This window comes from Protobothrops mucrosquamatus, unplaced genomic scaffold (assembly GCF_001527695.2).
Source record: "Protobothrops mucrosquamatus isolate PMUCROS unplaced genomic scaffold, P.Mucros_1.0 scaffold408, whole genome shotgun sequence".
Classification (NCBI taxonomy): Eukaryota; Metazoa; Chordata; class Lepidosauria; order Squamata; family Viperidae; genus Protobothrops; species Protobothrops mucrosquamatus.
Genome location: NW_015386738.1, coordinates 1,126,823 through 1,150,317, shown reverse-complemented (window position 1 = coordinate 1,150,317; position 23,495 = coordinate 1,126,823). Strand labels below are relative to the sequence as shown.

At 44.2% G+C, this 23,495-nt stretch overlaps 1 protein-coding gene across 1 annotated transcript in view; it reads right to left on the bottom strand.

Annotated features, from left to right (window-relative positions):
• ZPBP (zona pellucida binding protein) overlaps positions 1 to 23,495 on the bottom strand; it is an 87,142-nt gene that overhangs the window by 54,448 nt on the left and 9,199 nt on the right. The window contains exon 2 of the mRNA XM_015816172.1: positions 19,526 to 19,588. Within this exon, the coding sequence (XP_015671658.1) occupies positions 19,526 to 19,588 (63 nt within the window). The remainder of the gene's footprint in view (positions 1 to 19,525; positions 19,589 to 23,495) is intronic.

The window sequence follows — 23,495 nt, the reverse complement described above, 5'->3', positions numbered from 1 at the left end:
CCTTTCGCCATCAGTCCCCCGCCAACTCCGAAATGGCAGAGGGGGACCGGGCCTACCCCACCCATCCTCCATGGCATGGCAGTCCAGCTCAGGAGGGCAGTGAAAGGGAAGGTCACCCAGCAAGGAATGGCCTGGCAGGTGGGGACCTGAAATAAGCAGGTGCAGGGCGGGTGGGGCAGCTCCATCCCCTCCCTCCCTGCCTTGCCTTGTTGTGGCGGCAGCAGCGCGATGTGCCATGCAGTCTCCTTCCCTGAGCGGCTGCAGAAGTGGGCTGGCAGCCAGGCAGGCGCCTGCTGGAAGGGGCTATTGGTGCCACCAATGCGAGGCGAGGCAGGTGTCACAAAAAATATAAGACATCCCCCCAAAATAAGACCTAATGCCTCTTTTGGAGGCAAAAATAATATAAGACCGGGTCTTTCTTTCGGGGAAACACGATAGTTGGAGAACTATTCAAATTCTTTTATTTAATTAAAACACTTAGAGCTTGGTACAGATGCATTTTTCTTCAAACAATCATTCAGTTTGTAGTGTACATAGATTTGCAAAACAATGATCTAAAAGAATATTCCTGAACTTTATTTTATGATTTATTTCATGGTTACTGTGAAATTGTGTGAATGCATCAATGCAGTGCATGTTATCTCAGCTTGCAAAATTTGGAAATGAGTTTACCAAAAATGTAAATATTGCCGAATATAGAGCCTCATGCTACATAACTAAACTCCATTTCATACTGAATAAACTAAATTATTAATGTATCTTAAATAGAAAACTATATTTAGATTTTTACTCCAAAAGCATTTTATTAAAATAAATTTGATAAAAATCAAAAAAATCCTATTTAAATAAAAAATCTGATTTTTTAATTTATTTTTTTAAAAATCATTGATTATTATCCACTCTGTGAAGTCTAAGTATATTATGTTTGCACCATTTCCTTGATCTACTAATTTAGTCACTTTATCAAAGGCAATAAAACACAATCTGTTTTAAACAAACCCAGGCTGGTTTCTAGTAATCATCTTTTTCATTTGTAGGTGCTCACAAATCCACCACTACTGGATCTAATTGCAGATCCATTGTTTGATTATCTTTTCCAGGATTTCCCCAGATACTGATGTCAAGCTGATTCGTCTATAGTTTTCTGGTTTCACTTTTTTCCCTTTTGAAAATTGTACCACATCGGCTCTTTTCCAGTCTTTGACGGTTCCTCTATGCTCCAGGACCTCTAAATTTTTGTTCAATAGTTCCGAGATCACATCAATTGGCTTCTTCAGAATCCTGGGATGTAAATAATCTAGTCCCAACAATTTAAACTCATCTAAAATGGATAGGTATTCGCTTAGTAAATTTTTCCTTATTTTGAACTGCATTCCTGTTCTGTCTCCCATGGTGCTGCTTTTGATAGGCTGGGCTAAGTTTTTTTCTTTTTTCATGAAAACTGATGCAGAGAAGGAATTAAGCAGGTCCACTTTCTCCCTACTGTCTGTCGCCAACTTGTCATCTTCTTCCACTAGTGGATCGATCATTTCCTTAACTTTCTTATTTCTTTCATATTAAAAGAAATATTTTATTATTTATTGTTATTTTTGGCATTTGTTGCAAGTCTTACTTCATTCTCTGAGCCTTACGTTTCCTGACTCCACTCTTACACATTCAGGCTATTTGTTGGTATTCTGTTCTTAGTATGAGCTCTTCTTTCCATTTTTATACTTCTTTTTGTATCTCGGTTTGTCAGAGCACTCCTTGCTGAACCACACTGATTTCACCTGGTCCCTTGATTTTCTTTCTCTGTGGTATTTTATTTGATTGGGCTTTTTAAATCTCATTTTCAGTGTTTCCCAATATTGAATTATTTTTCCCTTAGAATTTCCTAATCCTTCCTAATTTCTTAGTTTGTTGAAGTCAGCTCTCTGACATTTTTCAATTATTGTGCGTTCATTATATTGAATTTTAGTATGACATGGTCACTCTGCTCCTAAAATTTCTACAACTTCTACCCCTTCATCATTTCATCCATATTAGTAAGGATTAAGTTCAGTGTAACTGACCCTCTAATTTCTTCCTCTACCATTTGGATGATGAAGTTGTCAGCTAGGCTCATCAGGAACCTGTCTGATTTTCCACTTGCTGCAGAATTTGTCTCCCAATTAATGTCCCTCACTACTATCGTGGTGTATTTCCTACACACCTAGCTAACTGATTAACCAAAAATTTATCTATTTTCTATGCTTGGTTGGGTGTACACCTGTTTAGTGTACACCTATAACAATGTCATTTCTTTTTCTTCTAATATTCACCAAATGCATTCAAGAAGTCTTTTATCCTTGGTACTATGTATATCTGTAGAGGTCTGGTGATTTCTTAAATACAGTGCAACTGCTCCTCTCTTTTTTTGGAGTCTGTTTCTTATTACAGGTAGTCCTCAACCTACAACCATTCATTTAGTGCCCACTCAAAGTTAAAACAGCACTGGAAAAAGTGACTTATGACCATTTTTCACAGTTACAATTATTGAAGCATCCGCATGGTCACCTGATCAAAATGCAGATGCTTGGCAACTGGTTCATATTTATGACAGTTGCAATGTCCTAGGATCTTGTGATCACCTTGTCAGAATCCAATTATATTTCATTTCTAGCTACCTACTCTGAAAAAAAACTATTTCTTACTATCTCTGGATTCTGTCATACTATGAAAGGGGAGGAGGATAAGCAAGGGGGTTTTATGACTCTCACTTCCTTCATTAAACTACAAAGTGACTGGATGTTGATTCTCATCAAGAGGACTGACCATAACAATATGGCCATCGCCTTTCATCTACTCTCTCTCTGAAGTCTCGCTTTTGCCTGCAGTGAGGGAAAAGGGGGGGAACAATGTAACGCCTGGGATCTGGGAAAAGAGAGGATGAGTGATCGTTGCCCGAAAGAACTGTGGGGTGGGAGCTGCTTGGGAACACTTAAAACATTGAAGGATGGGAAAGAATTCCCCAGATCCTGTCTAGCATGCCTCCAATCATTTTCTCTTAATAAAGATGCCTGTGGAAAAAGATATTCCAAGAGTTCTGTCTTCTTAAGATGTAAAGTGAGGTGGGTCCTTACATTAGACAGGATCTGCAAAAATAGTCCACCTGGAAGGGAGAGCCTTGCCGGGAGACTTTGCAAAAAATAACATGTCAGACGACAGACCAGGGAAGGGAGAAAGCCCCCCGGAAAGGGAGCCGCTGCCCCGACTGAAAACCAGACATTTCACCAGAATGCCCGATAATCCTAGGGATGGAATGGTTAAAGAAATAGAACCTCTGGGTGAATTGGAGGATGGCAGAAATCAATTTCCCGAAAGGGGATCCTATGGACTTAAAACCCCAAGGGGATCTACCAAAATTAATAACGGAAAAAGCATCCATGTGAGAGGAAAAGGGGCTACCAGAAATACCAGAGGAATACAGAGATCTTGCTGAAGTTTTCAGCAAGGAGAGGGCGGATGAGCTTCCCCCCCACCGACCCACGGACTGTGCCATAGAATTCAAGCCCGGACCAAAACTCCCAAAGCCCAGATTATACTCCATGAGCCCAAAGGAGAAGGAGGAAATGGAAAGATCCATAAAGAAAAACCTAGAAAGGGGGCTTATTGAACCTGCCAAACCTAAAGTGGCTGCTCTGGTCCTTTTTAGAGAGAAGGACGGCTCTTTACGCTTATGCGTGGATTATAGGCTCTGTTCTGGACCGTATAGCTCTATGTAACCCTAACTAGAGAGCATGTATCAGTATGTTAGAATATCTGGCATATATTGGGTTAAGTGCTGTTTCCTTAAGAGATGGATTATGGGAAATGCAGTTTAGCTAGTCAGTCATCTCATGTTAATGGGTCAGTGGGAGGAGTTTCTGAGTTCTTCTCAGGACATACTGGCTACGTGACCAGTATGGAATGCCTTTGGAATGCCTTTGTTCATCCAGCCTCATGTCTCCTAGCCACATGGCTTGGAGGTCCTATGCCAACATGTGATGCTTATGCAGAAGAAGAGGGGAAAATTCATTATCAATTTACCTGTGGAATGAAATATTGCAGAAATATACTTCTGGATGTATCTCTACATAACTGTAAGTCATTGTTTAGGATTCCCAGAATAAAGCAATATTTTCTGTTTATTCTTTTGAGTTATCTATCTGTCCTGGATTGGGCTGAAAGCAGTTTGTTTCAGAATAGTAAATTGATAATGAATTAATTTTCCTCTGATCTGCAACAGTTTGAAGGAAGAAAAATAAAATTATTAGCCTTTCTCTACATCAGCCCTTAAGGAAGTAAAGTAAAGATTCTCTTGCATAGTGAAAGAATGCTCAGAGTTCATATCAGCTTTATAAAGGCAAATAGTAATTGGATGTGGCTAAATTCCTTCAATCGCCTGCAACAGTAATTTGATGGGGCCAGTCTCCCACTAAACGCCTGCAAAGTAAAGCCAGTGTATCTGTTTGGCAGCGTTTCAAAGGTGTGATTCAGATGCAATGTTTTGTTAATTCGCTGTTAACTCTGCAAGTCATCTCTGGTCTGCATGATAAAGTTTATCTGGGTATTGACAAGCATCTGCTGGCAAGGAATCATTGCTAGTCAAACTCTGCATGTTAGCCAACGTTTTAAAGCAAAGAATTTCTTGCATGTGAAGGCTGCATCTCTGAAATCAAGGAGCATGGGCTGTCACCCCCCTCCCCTTTTCTTTGCCGGTAACTTCCAATAGCTTGGGGCAATGAGAGAATTGTTTCAGAAGATTGTCTGTTTCCGTTTGCAAAAGAATTGTTTAAAGACTGCCTCTAAAGTTCAGATAAAGGCTTGGAAAGGGTGATACTCCTCACCTTGTTATATTCTACTTTGGAATAGGCAGGCACTTAACTCTTCACTGCCTTCAAAGAGGAAGCGTCTCTCTCTCTCTCAGCCTGCCTAATGCAAATCAAAGATTTGAAATTTAAGTGTTTAAAAATATGTTGAGTATTTATGCTTGAAGAGTAACAAAGCAACAACATATCTGTTTCTTCTTCATGAGTCTGCTAGCCAAGAAAGAAGGCAGGGAGAGACCCTTCGAGGGCAATAAAAGGGCAATTAACTCTCAACCAAATGCTGCTTTCTTTGTCCACATGCCTTAGCAACAGGTTGCCAAGGAGAGCAATTAAGCAATTAACCTCTTCACTCAGCTATAGCACTGGTGAAAGAAGCTAAACTCCCCCCTCCCTTTGGAATTTCAACTATGCCAATGGGAAGAAGGTACGCAGAGGTCCCAATAGCAATGCAGTAGCATCCCCCCCCTGTGGCCAATTTGTACATGACACCTTCCTTAAGCAATCTTCTTGTAATTTATATGTGGGATTACAACAACTTGATAATTAATTCAGCACATAGCAGGCTCATACCAAGCCAAGCTAAGAGCACCCCATAGAGGGAAAGAAGGTACTTTACTGCACACATCACTAACTACACAGAGTGAATCTGATAGTTAAAGAGCAAGTTATCTAAATTCATCCCAAGCTACCTACACCCCCTAGAGGGCACAGAGTGAACTTCACCAAAAGTAATCACTCACTCAAGCTGACGACCAAGTAGTTCTAGTTTGAGAGAAATTAAGGAGAAGAACAGGCAGCAATTATCCTTGCCTATTATCACAGAGCTGATGACCAAGTGGTTCCAGCCTGCAACATAATGGCCAGGTGGGAGTTTGTAGCTCTACATTTCTCAGTGGCCACTAGCAGTAATGTGGTAATAGGAAGAATTTTGGCTGGCCTTTCTTCAGATGCCCCCTAGTGGTTAAAGGAGGAACTACATGCAAGCCTTTAATCACACCCAGAGAAAGCCCTCTAGTGGACAAAGGGTGAACCTCGAAGGAAGAGCACCCTGGTAGCTGACCCGCAGGAAGTGACCCATTGTGGTGAATGGGAATTGCGCTGAAATACCCACAAACGCAGGAGAACGCACCCAGTGGCGCCTCCACCCACAGATAGCACCCCAGCAGCTGATCTGCAAGTAGCAACCCCTAGTGGTCAAAGAGAGAACTTCTTCAAATTTGCTTCAAAATAGCTGGGAAGAACACTGAGCCTATCCTAGCCATGGCAGAGTGTCCCACTGGTCTAGCAGAAAAGGTTCAACCAACCAGCCTAGATGAGACACCCCAACTGGCCGGTCAAGTAGAAATGCTGCAAACAGCCAACCTTGACCTGTACACAGAGGCTGAAGCTCAAGCCTCAGTGAAGCCAAGGACGTCTCAGGGTCACTATGATCTGAGACAACAAAGAAAGCCTACAGAAGCCATGCACTCATATCTGATGGAAAGATGGGAGTCAAACTACAAGTGCCATGAAAGATGCTGGGAGAGATTACACAAACTCTACCAAGAGCAAAAGGAGGAACTCTGCCCTGAACGTGCGCACACAGTGGAAGGAGATAAGGAAGACGCTCTTGCGCAATGGATGGACTCCGAACGGCAACTCGAAGACATTCAGACACAATTAGGAGATCCAACTTTCAATGGCAAGATGCAAAGCCTCAAGCTACTAAACAAAGAACGTAAGAAGCTTCTAGAGAGCTCACAACATCTCCCAGAGCCCGAGCCTCACACCAGAGACAGACCAGTCGAAAGGGCTGAGTCCGAAGTTTCCCGCCATTCACGTGCACCATCCCAACAACCCATCTCATGTGTCTGAAAAGGCCTCATCCTTTTGCCTTGTATCCAAGGCACATTCCAGCATGTCACAACAATCGCAGGTCACAGGGGCCTCCCGCTTCTCGAAAGCATCTTCTCGTCACAGCCGAGCATCCCGAATTTCACAAACAGAGCAAGCAATCATAGATGCTAAAGCTGCTGAAGCAATCTTTCGTGTGGCACAAGAGGTGTGGCAGAAAAAGAAGGAGCTGGCAGCTATAGAACTCGAAGAAGCCCAAATAGAAGCCAAACTAGAAGCTGAAGCAGTCAAAATGAAGAACAAGCGAGAAACTGAAACATTCAAAATGAAGAACGAGCGAGAAACTGAAGCAGCTCAAATGGAAGCCAAACGAAAGGCTATAGCAGCTAAAATGAAGGCCAAAAGAAAAGACGCTCAAGAAGAGCTTGAGCTTGTTCAAAGACGAGATATGGCAGACAAAATGGCTAAAGCGGAAGGCCTTCAGAAAACACTCCAGAACACCATTTTCCTGCCCAATAGGGAACAACTGGAAAATGAAGATCGGCATAGCCGCGTACAAGCCTACGTGGACAACCAAAGCGCGTTCCAGCATGAGCAGGTGAGAGCGCCACAGCCAGCCACAAGCCCCCCAAGACCGAGTAATCGAACAGAAGAATCTCAACGACCAGATGCGCCGGTCAGCCACAGAGTTGATGTCGCGACACCTAGGTCATGAGATCTTCCCACCGTCGCTGCCCCACTGAACCATACCCTTGATGGCAACCGGATGGGTCCACCAGCAGTGGCAACGGCTACACAGCAGGCAGCACCACAAGATCTTTCCACCGTTGCTGCCCCACAGAACCCACAGAACCATACCACTGATGGCAACCAGATGGGTCCACCTGCAGCGCCAACGGCCCTACAGAAGAACCAGCCGCCGCTCGGGGACGAGATTGAAAGAGCTCGAGCCACACTAGAGTCCCTGCTGCGCCAACAGGAGGCAGCGTCCCAAGGAACCACCACCAGATCTGCCCACAGAGGAGAGTTTCGACCACCAACTGTGCCAGCCTACCAGGGAGCCAGCTACGTTCCACCAGAAAGATGAGAGACCCTCCAACAAGTAAGCGCACAGGAACTTGGGTCCCCTCAGCTCAATGCCAGAGCAGAGGAATTCAGACCAAGCTAACAAGGCCCCTTGCACGTGACATGGCAAAATACCCTCAGCCGACAATACGCTGAAGGAAGTTACCAGCCAGCCATGGCGCACAACCCCGCTCCCGGAAGCGATGCACCACCTCCACCAAACTACAGCGCACACACAGGATCGATGCATCCACCAATATTCATTGGAAGAAGGTTGGACTTGGCAGCCAGAGGCGTACGAATATTCTCCGACAAACCAGGAAGAGACTACTTATTATGGAAGCACATCTTCAAGCACGCCATCCTCAAAGAAAAGGCTGGGCCAGATGAGGAACTTGTCCAGCTGACAGCCTGACTAGGGCCAAAATCCGTAATCACAGTGAACAACATCTTCGCATCCCATCTGGGTAACCCTGACATCGGCCTTGAAAAGTCTTGGGCCACACTTGACAAGGACTACAGTGACAGAGTCCTTGCTCCTGGACCATGTTCTCTCTTTCCCCAACATGAGAATCAATGAACTTCAGCAGCTGAAGACATTCTCGTCGCTCCTCACTCAACTACAGACAGCACAACAGGATCCTGCCTTGCCGGGACTAGCTTGCCTTGACCTGTTCAGGACACAAAATCCTATCATCCAAAAACTACCATGGTTGATATGTGAACAATGGATCAAGTTTTCTCTGGCTTACAGGAAAAGGAACCAAAACAAAATCCCCCCCTTTGCGGTTCTCGCTGAATTTGTCAGTGACCAGGCAGACCTCTACAATGATCCCCTATACCTCTCCATCAGAGAAGCACACTTCCCAACGATCAAGCGAAGCAGTCAAAACTCTGATGTAGTCAAGGGATTGGTCCAAACCACGAAGGACAGAACCATTGTTTCAGTGTACAAAACAGAGATCACGCCTCGCCCAAAGAAGATTCTAGGCGAACCAACACCGAGGAGTTTTCATTCGAACCCTTGTCCAACTAAAAGAGGCCTGACTTGTCCAATGCACAAGTCCTCACACTCTCTAAACGATTGCAGAGAATTTAGGAAAAAATCCCTAGATGACCGAAAGGCCCTACTCAAAGAGAATAGGATATGTTTCAAATGCTGTGACTCTATGGAGCACATGGCCAAAGATTGTACAGTCAGGGTGAAATGCCACCTGTGTGACAGTAACAAGCATCCAGCAGCCTTACATCTAGAAACTAAGAAGCCCTCTGAGGAGACACAACAAGCGACTTCGACGACGGAGACTCAAACTGACTCCGAAGAGCAGCCCAAACAGTATGGGACGTACTACACAGCTATATGCGGCGATTCACCATGCACTCCTTCATGCTCACCCGTCTGTCTTGCAAAAGTCTACCCCAACGGGCAACCTGAAAAGGCAGTAAAGATGTACGCCATACTAGACCCACACAGCAAAGTTACTATAGCTAAGCCCGCCTTTTTCGACCTCTTCGACCTCCCGAGCGAACTGAAGCATTTCGCAATACGTGCACAGTACCAATGCGCACGGCGGGGAGGAAAATCACTGGTCTACGCATAGAAGCAATAGATGAAAGATGTATCTCTACATAACTGTAAGTCATTGTTTAGGATTCCCAGAATAAAGCAATATTTTCTGTTTATTCTTCTGAGTTATCTATCTGTTCTGGATTGGGCTGAAAGCAGTTTGTTCTGTCTGGGACAGAATAGGCTCCTAAATACAATCAGTGAAAGCAACCTATATCCCCTATCCCTCATGAAGGACATGTTATCACACCTCTCGAAAAGTTTTTTTTTTTTTAACTAAACTAGATCTAAGGGAAGCGTACTATCGCGTGAGAATTAAGGAAGGGGATGAATGGAAGACCGCATTTAACTGCCCAATGGGGAGCTACCAATTCAAAGTCTTGCCATTTGGATTACAAGGGGCCCCCGCAGTATTTATGCAATTAATCAATGACGTACTAAGGGAGCACCTATTTAAGGGGGTCCTGGTTTACTTAGACAACATTCTTATCTTCACTGAATCAAAAGAGGAACATGTCAACCTAGTCAGAGCGGTTTTAAAGAAACTGCAAGCCGCCCACCTATATGCCAAACTATCGAAATGCGAATTCCACCAGGAAAGGATAGACTACCTAGGTTATTGCATATCCCCACAGGGCATTGAAATGGACCCAGAAAAGGTCAGAGCAGTATTAGAATGGGCACCACCTCACACAAGAAAACAACTGCAAAGTTTCCTGGGTTTCGCAAACTTTTATTGCCAATTCATCCCCTCATGAACTTACTAAAAATGAAGGGAGCATCCTCAGTAAAACCTAGCCAGCCACTAAAATGGACAATGGAATGCTAAGCGGCATTTGAGAGATTAAAGAGACTCTTTTCTGCCGAACCAGTACTGAGGCACCCAGACATGGATAAGCCCTTTGTAATACAGGCGGATGCAAGTGATGTGGCAGTGGGAGCTGTACTATTACAAGAAAACGATGAAGGGGTATTGCAACCCTGTGCATATACATCCAAGAAACTCACCGAAACGGAACAGTGCTGGCCTGTGTGGGAGAAAGGGGCGTTGTCTTACCTGAACGCCTTTTCTCAGCAGGATGGTGTAGAGTCCACAGATTGGGTTAATTCAGCCTTCCTACTCAGACTAAGACAAAAAAAGCTTTGCCACGCCTCTCTCTGGGTGTGTCTTCCCAGTTTTTAGGACTTGTCGAGGCGAAGAATCCAGACGCAAGGCTCCAAATAAAAAATTAAAAAAAAACAAAACTTATGCCTAGACTAAAGAGAAATGGGGGGGATGTGGACTCTACACCATCCTGCTGAGAAAAGGCGTTCAGGTAAGACAACACCCCTTTCTCCAGCAGGATGGGTGTAGAGTCCACAGATTGGGACATACCAAAGCCGCCCATGTCCCTGAAGGGAGGGAAGTCTAGGCTTGTGTCTCTTGAGAAGCAACCACCTGCTGCAGAACCCATCTCCCAAAAGCCGCATCTGCAGCAGCAAACCTATCAATCCTATAATGTTTAATGAAGGAAGAGGGGGATGACCAAGTCACCGCCCTGCAAATCTCTTCAAGCAAGGCCTGGGTAGACGAGGCTGACGAGACCGCAGCGCTGCGCGTAGAGTGGGCCGTGATCTGAGAAGGGACTGGAAGGGACTGCAAAATATATGCCCTCGTGATACAGGCCCGAATCCACCGTCCGATGGTGGAAGAAGAAACCTTCCTCCCCATTGTAGAAGGATGGAAAGAGATGAATAAGGCCTCCGATTTCCGGAAGGCCGAGGTCCGCTTAAGATAGTGACGCAGAGCCCTGCACACGTCCAAGGTGTGCCACCCTCTCTCCAGACGATGGGAAGGGTTTGGACAGAAGTTGGGGAGTACCAGGTCCTGAGATCGATGAAACCCTGTATTAATCTTAGGAATAAATGCAGGATCCAACCTGAGGATCACCCTGTCCTCGTGGAATATGCAGAGATCCTTCCTAACAGATAGAGCGGCTAGCTCTGAAATCCTCCTGGCTGACGTAATGGCCACTAAAAAGGCGACCTTCAAGGTGAGGAAGTGTAGGGAACACGAACCGAGCGGTTCAAATGGAGAAGTTAACGCTTGTAGTACCTTGGGCAAATCCCAGGACGGGTAACGATGGATCGTAGGAGGGCCTGTGTTAACAGCGCCCTTAAGGAAAGCACCAACCGCTGGGTGGTGAGACAGGGAATCATGGTTCTCGCAAGTGAGAACCGTCGATAACGCCGCTATCTGCCTGCGTATGGCACCAACTGACAGGCCCCTATTTAGCCCCTCAAGCAAATACTCTAATATATCTGGGATAGTGACAGATAGCGGTGAGCGATGCTGTTGCCTAAACCAGGAGCAGAAATTTCTCCAAGTGGCATCGTTGATCCTGTTGGTTGATGGGCGCCTCGAGGCCTGGATAACTGAGATTACCCCAGGGGAATATGCTAGCCTAATTAGACCTTCCCGCTCAAGTGCCAAGCGGCTAGTTGGAGCCACTGCAGATCCGGATGTTGGAGGTTCCCCTGACTGAGAGCTACTCGGTCCAGAGAGATTCTCCATGGTGGCGAGAGCGACAGGTCCACCAGATCTGCAAACCACGGCCGACGTGGCCAAAATGGAGCTATTAAGATTAGCTCCGCTCGCTCTTGTAAGAGCTTGCGAATAGTCGCTTGGAGCAGTGGGAGAGGAGGAAAGGCATAGAGCACGCCCTTGGGCCATTCGCTCCGGAGGGCGTCCATCCCTTCCGCTTGCTCCAACTGGAATCTGGAAAAAAACCTGGGGATCTGTGTATTGGCCGGGGAGGCAAAGAGATCTAGGACTGGTTGGCCGAACCTGTGGGCTGCCTCCCTGAACAAGAGTGGGTCCAGTTTCCACTCTGAATGATCTACGGTGGCCCTGCTCAGGGAGTCCGCCTGCCGATTGTCCTCCCCCGAAATGTGTTCCGCTCTTATGGATTTCAGAGTGGACTCCGCCCAAAGTCCCAATGCCATGGCTTCCTGCATGAGGGACCAAGAGTGTGTCCCTCCCTGCTTGTTTATGTGAGCCTTGGCCGTAATGTTGTCCGTCAGGATCAGCACATGCTTCCCCGTCACGAGGGGTGAGAACTCCCGGAGGGCCAGGTGAATGGCCCTGAGCTCCAGCCAATTGATGTTGTGGGCCAGGTCTGACCTGGACCATCGACCCTGTGCCAAGTGATTGTGAAGATGTGCCCCCCAACCGAGCAGACTGGCGTCTGTGGTCAGAGTGATCCTGATCGGTTCCTTGAAAAGAGTGCCCTTGGACAGGGAGGATGAAGTCCACCAAAGAAGTGAAGCCAGTGTGAGGTGTGGAACCCTGATCTTCGTTTTGGAGGCACTGATGTTGCGTCTCTGAAAGGGGAGGAGGAACCATTGGAGGCTCCTGGAGTGGAGCCTGGCCCACGGAACGATGCCCAGGCAAGAGACCATCTTCCCCAGGAGTTGGGAAAGTCGCACCAGACACACCCATTTTTCCCTGCGGACCTGCCGGGCCAGCATCTGAATGCTGACCTGGCGCTCTGAGGAGAGATAGACTTTGCAGAGATTTGAGTCTATCAGCGCTCCTAGATGGATAAGCCGTCTTGTGGGAGTCGTGTGACTCTTCTTGAAATTTACGGAAAAACCGTGATCCTGAAGAGTCCGGATTGTGATTTCCAGGTCTGACTGGGCTGAGTGAAAGGATCTGGACTGCACGAGTATGTCGTCCAGGTAACACTGTACGCGCACGGGCCTCATCCTTAGATGAGCCGCCAGCACGGCCAAAGTCTTCGTGAAGACCCTGGGAGCCGACAAGAGGCCGAAGGGGAGGGCCCGCTACTGGTAATGCCAGTGTGCGTAGGCGAACTGCAGAAACCTGCGGTGTTCCTGGAGGATCGGAATGTGAAGGTAGGCCTCCGTCAGGTCGATGGAGGAGAGGAAGTCCCCTTTCCTGATGCTTGCCAGGATGGACTTCAGGGTCTGCATTTTGAACTTCCTGTAAGTTAGGAAGTGATTTAGACCCTTCAGATCCAGTATCACCCTCCATCCCCGAGGCCTTGGGGACCACAAACAGGATGGAATAAAACCCGGTTCCTATCTGGTCTGGAGGAACCCTTTCTATGGCCCTGATGTCTAATAAGTGGGCGATTGCTGTCGACACTAGACGAGCCTTTGAGGAATTGTTTGAAACCGGGCACTGTATGAAACGATCTGAGGGTAAAGTTTGAAACTCTAGTGAGAGACCGTGTCTTATGGTCTCCCTGACCCAGGCGTCCGTGGTTGTGCCCTCCCAGACATCGTAAAACAGAGCCAGACGACCCCCAATGGGGCAATCCCCCTTGGCGTCACTTGGACCGCCTGAATGGCCGGCCGCCTGAGCCCCTGAAGGGACGCTTGTTCTGGGACTGGCCCCTGGCTCCACCACCCTGGCGGTCCTGTTGGCGATCCTGCCTAGAAAGATAGGACCGTGAGCCTCTGTGCCAATCCCAGGACTGCCCTGCCTGAAAGGGCTGCCTCCACTCCCAAGAGTCACTGGAGCGAAAAGATGACCTAAGGTAACCTAGTTGGGGTCGCCTATCCAACTTCTTGGATGGGTGAGCCAAGATTTTGCGCTTGTCCTTGCCCTCAATGACATGAGGGTCAAGCACAGCGCCGAATAAGTGCATTCCACCGTACCTGGAAGTTGACAGGCGCCACTTTGCCTTTAGGTCCGTGCGCCACTGTTTCAACCAGAGAAGCCTGCGTGACGCCACTGTGGCAGCAACTGACCGGGCCGAGCATCTGGCCGAATGCAGAGAAGCATCTGCAATGTACTCTGAAGCTGCTACAATCTTGCCTAGAGTTTGGTGTGCTCTGACCTGATCTGGTGGAATGAGAGCCTGAAGATCCTGCAGCCACATGATCGCTGAACGAGCGAAGGAGGATGAGGTGGCCGCCCTTATTGCCCAAGCCGAAGATTGGTGAGCCCTGCGGCACGAGAACTCAAACATTTTATCCTCTGCCTTTAAAAACTCAGCCATGTCCCCGGGAACAGCGGTGTTGGAGAACAAAGAAGCCAAAGGGGCATCCACAGTTGGGACTTCTAAAAGAGATGCAAAGGAAGAGGAAACATTATAGAGCTTTTTATCCAGACTACTTGGAGAAGGAGTGGAAGGTAGGGACGACCACTGCTTTTCCACCGTGGTCCTGAAAACCGATGGACATGGGATCTAAGGTTCCTCCTTGACCTTTTCTGCAAACAGAGGGTTGGTCTCTTGGTTCAAGGAGGTAGATGGTGTCTCCTCGTGAGCCGAGGTGACTTTAACCATGGTTATGGCCTTTAAGAGGAGGGACCGAAATATGGAAGGGTCGAATAGACCCGAGGATGTCACCTGCTCAGGAGCTGGTTCCTCATCCTCTGACAAAATGTTGTCCGCTGCCTCTAGGTCGGTTGATCCCCCCTCCCCTACTTACGATGAAGTCTCTGAGACATCAGAGCAAGGCCCCATATCCTGCCCCTCCTGGGGCGGTGGAGCGGGTGTGGTAGGGGAGGAATGTGAATGTTCCTGGTCCCGGCCGGCAGATGCCATAAACTGTTTGAATGCATGATGCAAAAAGGCTTGGAATTGACTCTGGGACCACATTTCCTCTTGATATCTGGAGCTGGCCCCAACCCCAGTTGGGACACGTCTGCTCACTGGTGTTTGGTGGGACGAAGAAGAGGAGGAGGAATGATGAGGACCAACCTGCTCAGTTTCCCCCTGAGGAGACGAAGATCGTGGAGCATCCTGTGATGATGCAAATTGAGGCTCTAGCGAAGGGGCGTCCAATGGGGCGGGGGAAACCAATTCAGCCCCAGTGGACCACAGCCTCTGTGCCTTGGAGAACTCTCTTTCCAGTGCTAGGTGCCTCCTCGAGGCCTCTCGCTCGGCTGTTTTAGACACTTCCTTTGTAATTAAATTTTTGGTTTTAGCTTTTTTCTTTCTTCCCCCCACTGCTACTTCCTCTGATCTGCGTTTTGATTGCGCAGGGGGACACTGGTCTGAGTTGCCTGGGGCGAGGAACTGTCTGCCATTGTGCTCTGGGTACTCCTAGGCAGTCGTACCCAGAGGTGGGGGAAAATTAACACGCAGATCACGCAGTCAGAGATGGAAAACCGATCCTCACTCTGAACAGCTAACAATGGCAAGAGCAGCCAGACAGCGTTCTCATACTGCCTGTACAGGCCTGTGACTAAAGGTCACTGACTAATTGAAACAGGTGGTCAAACAGGAATATCTTCACTCCTCTCTCTTAGATATGAAATCAGAATGTACACCTTGAGCGGCTCAATGCAGTCAAGTCCCAATCAGGAAAGTAGAAAAGAAGTTCACAGCACCTGCGGTGACTGTGAGACAAATACTTCCCCCCCCCCCCCGAACAGGCCTGCTCACAGACCAAGGCACTCAGGCAATACAATGATACAGTAGAAAAAACCAATTTGGCCTTCAAAATGGCGTAGCCAGGAGGCCCTTGTAAATAACCCCTTGCTTTAATAAGGATAAAGAAACAAGGATTTTATTATTATTATTATTATTATTATTTAGAATAAGGCCTGCAAAATGGCTTCTGTCACGTGACCTTATGTACAATCCCCTGCTGTAGATAAGGGAGTAAGCAGTTAGACTCGGCCTTCAAAATGGCGTCAGCCACGTGGCCCAGCAAAAGAGCGCCCTCGCTAAGACCATGTGGTCAAAATGGTGGCCATGAGATTCAGCGTCGCCAAAATAGGATCGAGGGAAGCTGAAGACCCTTGATAAGAGTTTTGGGGCAAGGATAAGAGAGGGAAAGAAAAGCCTGAATTCTCCCCCCCTTTTCCCCAGAACTTGCATTTGGGATCGCAGCCGCTGCGATCTGAAGGGAGGCTGGAGGCAAGGAACGTTCCAAAAAGCCTGCTGTTGAAGGCGTAGCCGGTTCAGCGATCCGGAGACCGGGGAAAACGCGCTCTCTCGCGAAGAAATGAGCTCCGGAGTCCTCCTGTTGATCCGATCTCCGCAGCCCAGCTGAGCTTCAGGATCGCGGAGGCTTGCCGTTCGATTCTCCCTCGAACGGAGCTTGCAGCCTCCCACTTTCAAGCCCCGAGGGGCAGCAGGGAGACAAGGCAGAGTCCTTGTCTCACCGAATAGGAAAAAAGTTTTTTGAGATAGCCAATTAGTTGAAAAAAATTTGAGAAATTCCAATCTTAATTATATCCAATTGAAGGAAAAATAATAAATTTAATTTGGCCTAGCTAAGGAGCCTTGCAAGAAAACGTCTGCTTAGCTCTAGACTAAGACAAAAAACTGGGAAGACACACCCAGAGAGAGGCGTGGCAAAGCTTTTTTTGTCTTAGTCTGAGCAGGAAGGCTGAATTAACCCAATCTGTGGACTCTACACCCATCCTGCTGGAGAAAGAGGCATACGGGATACGTTGGTCATTACTCACGTGGCGCCAGTTCCTTGAAGGCTATAAAATCCCTTTCCAGGTGTGGACAGACCACAAAAATTTGGAACCCTTGAAAACAGCCAGGAAGCTCAACCCCAAGCAAGCCCGCTGGTCCCAGCATTTTCACCAATTCCACTTTACGCTCAAGCATTTGCCAGGGGGGGAAAGAACTTCCTGGCAGATGCATTATCTCACATGCCCCAATATAACAGCACGCGAGCCACCGACTCTAAACTGATGATGGTAGAATCACAACTGGCAGCATCAGTAACCACCAGAGCCCAAGCTAAATTAAATCCACAGCTGGGTAGCCAAACCGGAATTGAATTCCGGAAAAGTTTGGAAACAGATGAATGGTTCCAGAAAAATAAACACGTGTGCACAATGAAAGACGGGCTGCCTTGGGTGGGGGAAAAGTTATATATATTAACAACCCAAAGAGTCACATTCATGCAGCTTTGCCACGACACAAAATCAGCAGGGCATTTTGGATTTGTAAAAACATTACACTTAATTAAACGGCAATTTTGGTGGCCATCCATGAAAAAGGACATAGAAAGCTACGTGGCCAGCTGCCCAAAGTGTGCAACTGCCAAGAGGTTGCAAGAGAAATCGCCCAGACTGTTACAAACAGTGGCAAATCCCTCAGTCCCCTGGAGGGAAATAGCCATGGATTTTATAGTGGAATTACCAGAAAGCAATAGGAATACTGTCGTCTGGACGGTCACGGACTTGTTTTCCAAACAAGTGCACTTTATCCCTTGCCAAAAGATTCCCACTGCAAAAGCCTTAGCAAAACCTTTCGTGCAGCATATTTACAGATTGCATGGAGCACCCCAACGCATCTTATCTGATAGGGGAGTGCAATTTACGTCTGCATTTTGGAAGGAATTTTTATAACTTTTAGGGACCATTCAGGGACTGACATCTAGCCATCACCCTCAAGGGAATGGACAAGCGGAAAATTCGAACTCAGTACTTGAGCAATATTTAAGATGCTTTATTAATTTCCAACAGTCTGATTGGATGGACCTATTCCCCTTCGCAGAAGTGGCCTACAATAATGCAGTCCACTCCAGCACAGGTTACACTCCTTTTCAAATAGCTACGGGTCAAAGTTTCAACCCCATGCCAGAACTAACCCCAAACAAACCGGCGATATCATCACTGAAAGAATGGATGGAACAATTACAAAACACCTGGCCAATAGTTAGAAAAGCACTAGATGAAGCTAGGCATGCATACAAAACACAAGCTGATAAAAAAAGGGTTGAGCCTGCACTATTCATTATAGGAGAAATGGTGTACTTATCTACAAAATACCTAAAATCCCTACAACCCTGTCAAAAACATGGACCAAAATATATAGGACCTTTTCCAATTAAAAGAATCATAAACCCAGTAACAGTAGAATTAGAATTACCCAAAATTCTTAGGCAAATACACCCAATTTTTCACTGCAGTTTGCTGAAAAGAAAACATCAGTCACCCTTACGGCCAAAAATCCCCCCCAACCACCTCCAATCATGGTGGAAGGCAAACAACACTTCAAGATAAAGGAAATCCTAGACTCTAGGAGATATCATGGGGCAACTCAATACCTAGTAGCATGGAAACACCTCCCCGCCTCATAAAACGAGTGGGTCCATAAACGTCATGTCAGAACCCCGAAGCTATTAAAGACGTTTCATACAGAGTATCCTAACAAGCCAGACTAACTTTTATACTTGTTTTATTTTCTTTACAGGTGGATCTCTCTTATTTTTAAGGAGGGGCAGGATGTCAGAATCCAATTATATTTCATTTCTAGCTACCTACTCTGAAAAAAACCCATTTCTTACTCTCTCTGGATTCTGTCATACTACGAAAGGGGAGGAGGATAAGCAAGGGGTTTTTATAACTCTCACTTCCTTCATTAAACTACAAAGTGACTGGATGTTGATTCTCATCAAGAGGACTGACCATAACAATATGGCCATCACCTTTCATCTACTCTCTCTCTCTGAAGTCTCCCTTTTGTCGGCAGTGAGAGAAAAGGGGGGAAACAATGTAACACTGGGATCTGGGAAAAGAGAGGATGAGTGATCGTCGCCCGGAAGAACTATGGGGTGGGAGCTGCTTGGGAACACTTAAAACATTGAAGGATGGGAAGAATTCCCCAGATCCTGTCTAGCATGCCTGTAATCATTTTCTCTTAATAAAGATGCCTGTTGGAAGAGATATTCCAAGAGTTCTGTCTTCTTAGGACGTAAAGTGAGGTGGGTCCTTACACACCTTTTGCAATCTTGTGATAAGCAAAGTCAATAGGAAGCCAGAGACACTTAATAACCATATTCCTAATTTAATAACAAGTGATTCACTTAACAACTGTGATCAGAAAAGTCATAAAATGGGTCAAAATTCACAACAGTCTTGCTTAGCAACAGAAATCTTGGGCTTAATTGTGGTTGTAAATTGAGGACTACCTGTACATCTAAATGGTGATCAATGAACTATTAACTATATTAATTATGGTAAATAGGTTTCAAAAAAACAGGAAAAGAAACCAACTGTAAGGATTTTATATGGTGACATCTTTAGTTTAACCCTTAACCATAGTTTTTGTTAATTCTGGTTAATGGGAACTTTGTTTTCTTGATTTGTTTCACTTCTCATAGAAAGTAATGAAAGAGAGTAAAGGAATGGCATTAATATTCATGAGGCATGAACTGTGTATTTCATTTAAAGACAAAATATGAATATGTGAATATAGCCAATGCTGAAAACTTCTCCAAAATTTCACATTTGTTTACTGTATACCTGGTAAATTTGTTGATCCTACAACTTTCAGTGCACGAGGATCTATTCTGGTAGAAGAATGAGCTGTCAAAAAAGAGAGAAAAAATAGCATAATTTCAAATCTTAGAAAAATAACTACACACAAATGACTGTTGACTAATCAGAGAACAATAACAGATCAAAGCAACCACAGTCACTTCACACACAATTGCAAGAATACAGAATGAAATGGCCATATTCAAACAATCATCCAAACATTTTAAAATTATTTGTTCCAATATCTCAGGGGCTGCCACAAAGAAGAGGGAGTCAAGCTATTTTCCAAAGCGCCTGAAGGCAGGACAAGGAGCAACAGGTAGAAGCTAACCAAAGAGAGAAGCAACCTAGAACTAAGGAGAAACTTCCTGATGGTTAGAACAATTAACCAGTGGAACAACCTGCCTCCAGAAGGGGTGAATGCGCCAACACTGGAAGTTTTTAAGAAGAAACTGGACAGCCATTTGTCCGAAATGGTATAGGGTTTCCTGCCTGAGCAGAGAGTTGGACTAGATGACCTCCAAGGTCCCTTCCAACTTTATTATTATTATTATTATTATTATTATTATTATTATTATTATTATTATTATTTCAAGATGCCTTGGATAAATGCTGAAATATTACATTCTTCTTTGCTGTTCCCATCATGCTAGATTTGGTGCTAGACTTGCACAGGATAAGTATTTCACTCTATACCCAAATCAGAAAATGCTGGTTTAATATTAGGTATCAAAGCGATAATATCCTAAATAATTTACCTATGCTGATTATCGTTATTCTTTTGAAAAAGCCAACATTTTCATAAATCAAGAATAAATTGGAAGATTTCAATCAAAATTCAATGCATGATCTTATGGCCAATCTCAAAAAAGAGGTAGGGCCAGAGCAAAACATATCCAAATTTTCAAAATTCTTATCAGTCTTTATTTATTAATTTGCAAAACACTATTTATTTATATATTAATCCCTATGAAAAATATAAGACTGATACATTACTTTGACAATTGATTTCTTAGCACATTCCTCGCATTAATTTCAGAAACACAATATTCATTTAAATTATATTTTAATTTCCTATTCAGTTTTGATCAATTTTTAATCAATTCATGTCATTTACTGCACTTATAAATTACTTGCAAATATTAACAGTACTGATTTTTAAGACCATTAAGAACATCTAATTCTGTTTGATGGCTTCAGGTTTCCTTTAAGAGAGCTACTAACTTTGAGAACAAAGGGAAAAGCACTTTGCCTCTAAATATCAAAGTATCTGCTACTGACTGTCATGGTTTCCAAATGTCATTGTGCAGGAAGAACAGAATCAGAATTAAATGAAAAGCTAACTAACAGTTATGTTGAGTGATACAGGGAACAAAAAATATGTTTGGCATAAAAAGTGCCAATCAGCTGCTCTGCTGCCAGATTTTGGTGACAAGCCACCACTAAGTTTTAGAAGCAATCTAAGGCATACCCAAAGCGTTACAGGTAGTCCTTGATTTACAACCACAAATGAGTCCAAAATTTCTGTTGTTAAGTGAGACATTTGTTAAGTTAGCTTTGCCTCCTTTTATGACCTTCCTTACCAGAGTTGTTAAGTGAATCACTGCAATTGATAAGTTAGTAACCCAGTTGTTAAGTGAATCTGGCTTTCCCATTGAGATTGTCAGGTCACAAAAGGTGATCACATGATTTTGAGACAGAGCAACGGTCATAAATATGAACCAGTTGCCAGGCATCTAAATTTTGATCATTTGACTATGGGGATGCTGCAAAGGTTATAACTCTGAAAAACAGTCATAAATCACTTCTTTCAGTGTGTTTGTAACATTGAACAGTCACTAAATGAACTGTTGTAAGTCGAGGACTACCTATATTTGGTTATTGTCCTAGGTAAACATATGGAAACTGCAGATATATATTCAAATGCTATGCCAATTGATGGGTATCTTTGATATCTAAACTGTTAACTAAAGCATTATTGGGCTATATGCAACCTATGGGCATTCATTCCTGGTGTAGCAGAATGAATATGTGATGAAAATGGTAACACATACAGTAAGTTCATGAACTATACAACTTCAGACAATTATATAAACAAATTATTAGCATAGTAATATTAATGAAATGTAACAAAACATGATTCGCACTCTCAGTTAAACAAATGTAATCTTCTTGGAAGAGACTGGAAGTAAATATAAAAAAGTTTGTTAATTTTTCCAACATATCCAGTAGATTAGGGGTCTTCAAACGTGGCCCTTTTATGACTTGTGGACTTGGTAAAGATAAAAGTAGACTAGCTATAGTTTATTTTATTAAATGTCTAATTAAAGTCTAAATAAATTACGTCCACAGTATTTCCCTGACCTATCAATTTAGTCACTTTGTCAAAAAAGAATGCAATTAGGTTTCTCTGCCATGATCTGCAAAGCTACAAATGCTTTTAGTAATAACTTTGCTTGTTTCAAGGTGTTGCAGATTCCTTGCTTAACTTTTCCAAGATTTTCCCAGATATTGATATCAGGGTGTTTTGCCTGTAGTTTCCTAGATCCATTTTTCCTTTTTTGAACATGGGAACCTTAGTTCCCTAGTGCTCCAGAAGTTTTGAAAGATTTGGTTCAGAGATTCCATCTGCCTAGTTCAGAGATCCTTCAGAACCCTGAGATGCAATCCATCTGGTCTTGATGATTTCAAGTCATCTAGAGTGGAAAGGTGTTGTCTTGTTATTTCTTTGCCTATTTTGACTTGTACTCCTAGTCTGCCTTCTGCAGTACTTCTTTTGATAGGTTGGGTTGTTTTTCTTTTTGCATAAAGAGTGAATTAAGAAGTTCTGCTTTCTCCCTGCTACCTAATACTTCCTTGCCAATTTCTCCCTTTAGTGGAATGATCATTTTCTTAACTTTTTTGAATTTTTAACATGCTGAAAGAAACTTTATTTTTATTTTTGGCATTTGTTGCAAGTCTCAGTTCATTCTGAGTGTTAGCTTTCCTGACTTTGTCCCGGCAGATTAGGGCTGTTTGCTGGTGTTGTTTCTTTCCATTTTTTATACCTGTCTTTTATGTTTCAGGTTAGCTGAGAATTTTTTTTTATATACAACCATGCTGGTTTCATATGTGGTCTCTTATTTTTCTTTCTCAATGGTATTGTATTAGTCTGGGCTTTTGTAATCTCATATTTCAGAGTTTCCCAAGCGTTTTGAGTTATTTGCCCTTTCAGATTTCCATTCATGGAATCCTTCCTAAGCTCTTTCTAAGTTTGTTGAAGTCAGTTCTGTTATAAAGTCTAAGATATTAATTTGACTCTGGTAAATTACTTGTGCCTGAATTAATACTGAATTCCAATATGACATGGTCACTCACTCCTAAAAGTCCCTGCAACTTCAATCCCTTCTATAATTTCATTTCTGTTAGCAAGAAATCCAGTATAGCTGATCTTCTGGTTCCCTCCTCTGCTTTTTGGATGACAAAGTTTTCTGCCAGGATCATCAGGAACTTGCTTGGTCTCTCAGCTGGTGCAGTGTTTTTCTTCCAGTTGATACAATTATACTGTATCATGCTTCCTGCACCCCTTAGCTAAGTGATTAGCAAAAAAGTTCATCTATTCCTTTTTTTATTTTATATTAACTCAAATGCATTCAAAATTTTGTTTCTTAGGGATTTTTTGCATTTCTATAGAAGTGTAGTTATTTCTTATATACATAAAGCAACTCCATATCCTCTTTTTTAGATCTGTTTCTTTTGAACAATTTTTTTTTTTCAAAATTTTTTTTTATTATTTTCAACATAAGAAAAAAGCAAACACAAGTACATCACAATTGGAAAACCCCCTCCCCACCCCCCACCCGGACTTCCCAAACCTAATCCCAGGATACTATTCATCTAAAAGTAACCTTATATTAATATCCCTAACTCCACAAAATATAATTCTACATAAATAGGTGAAATATATGTATATATA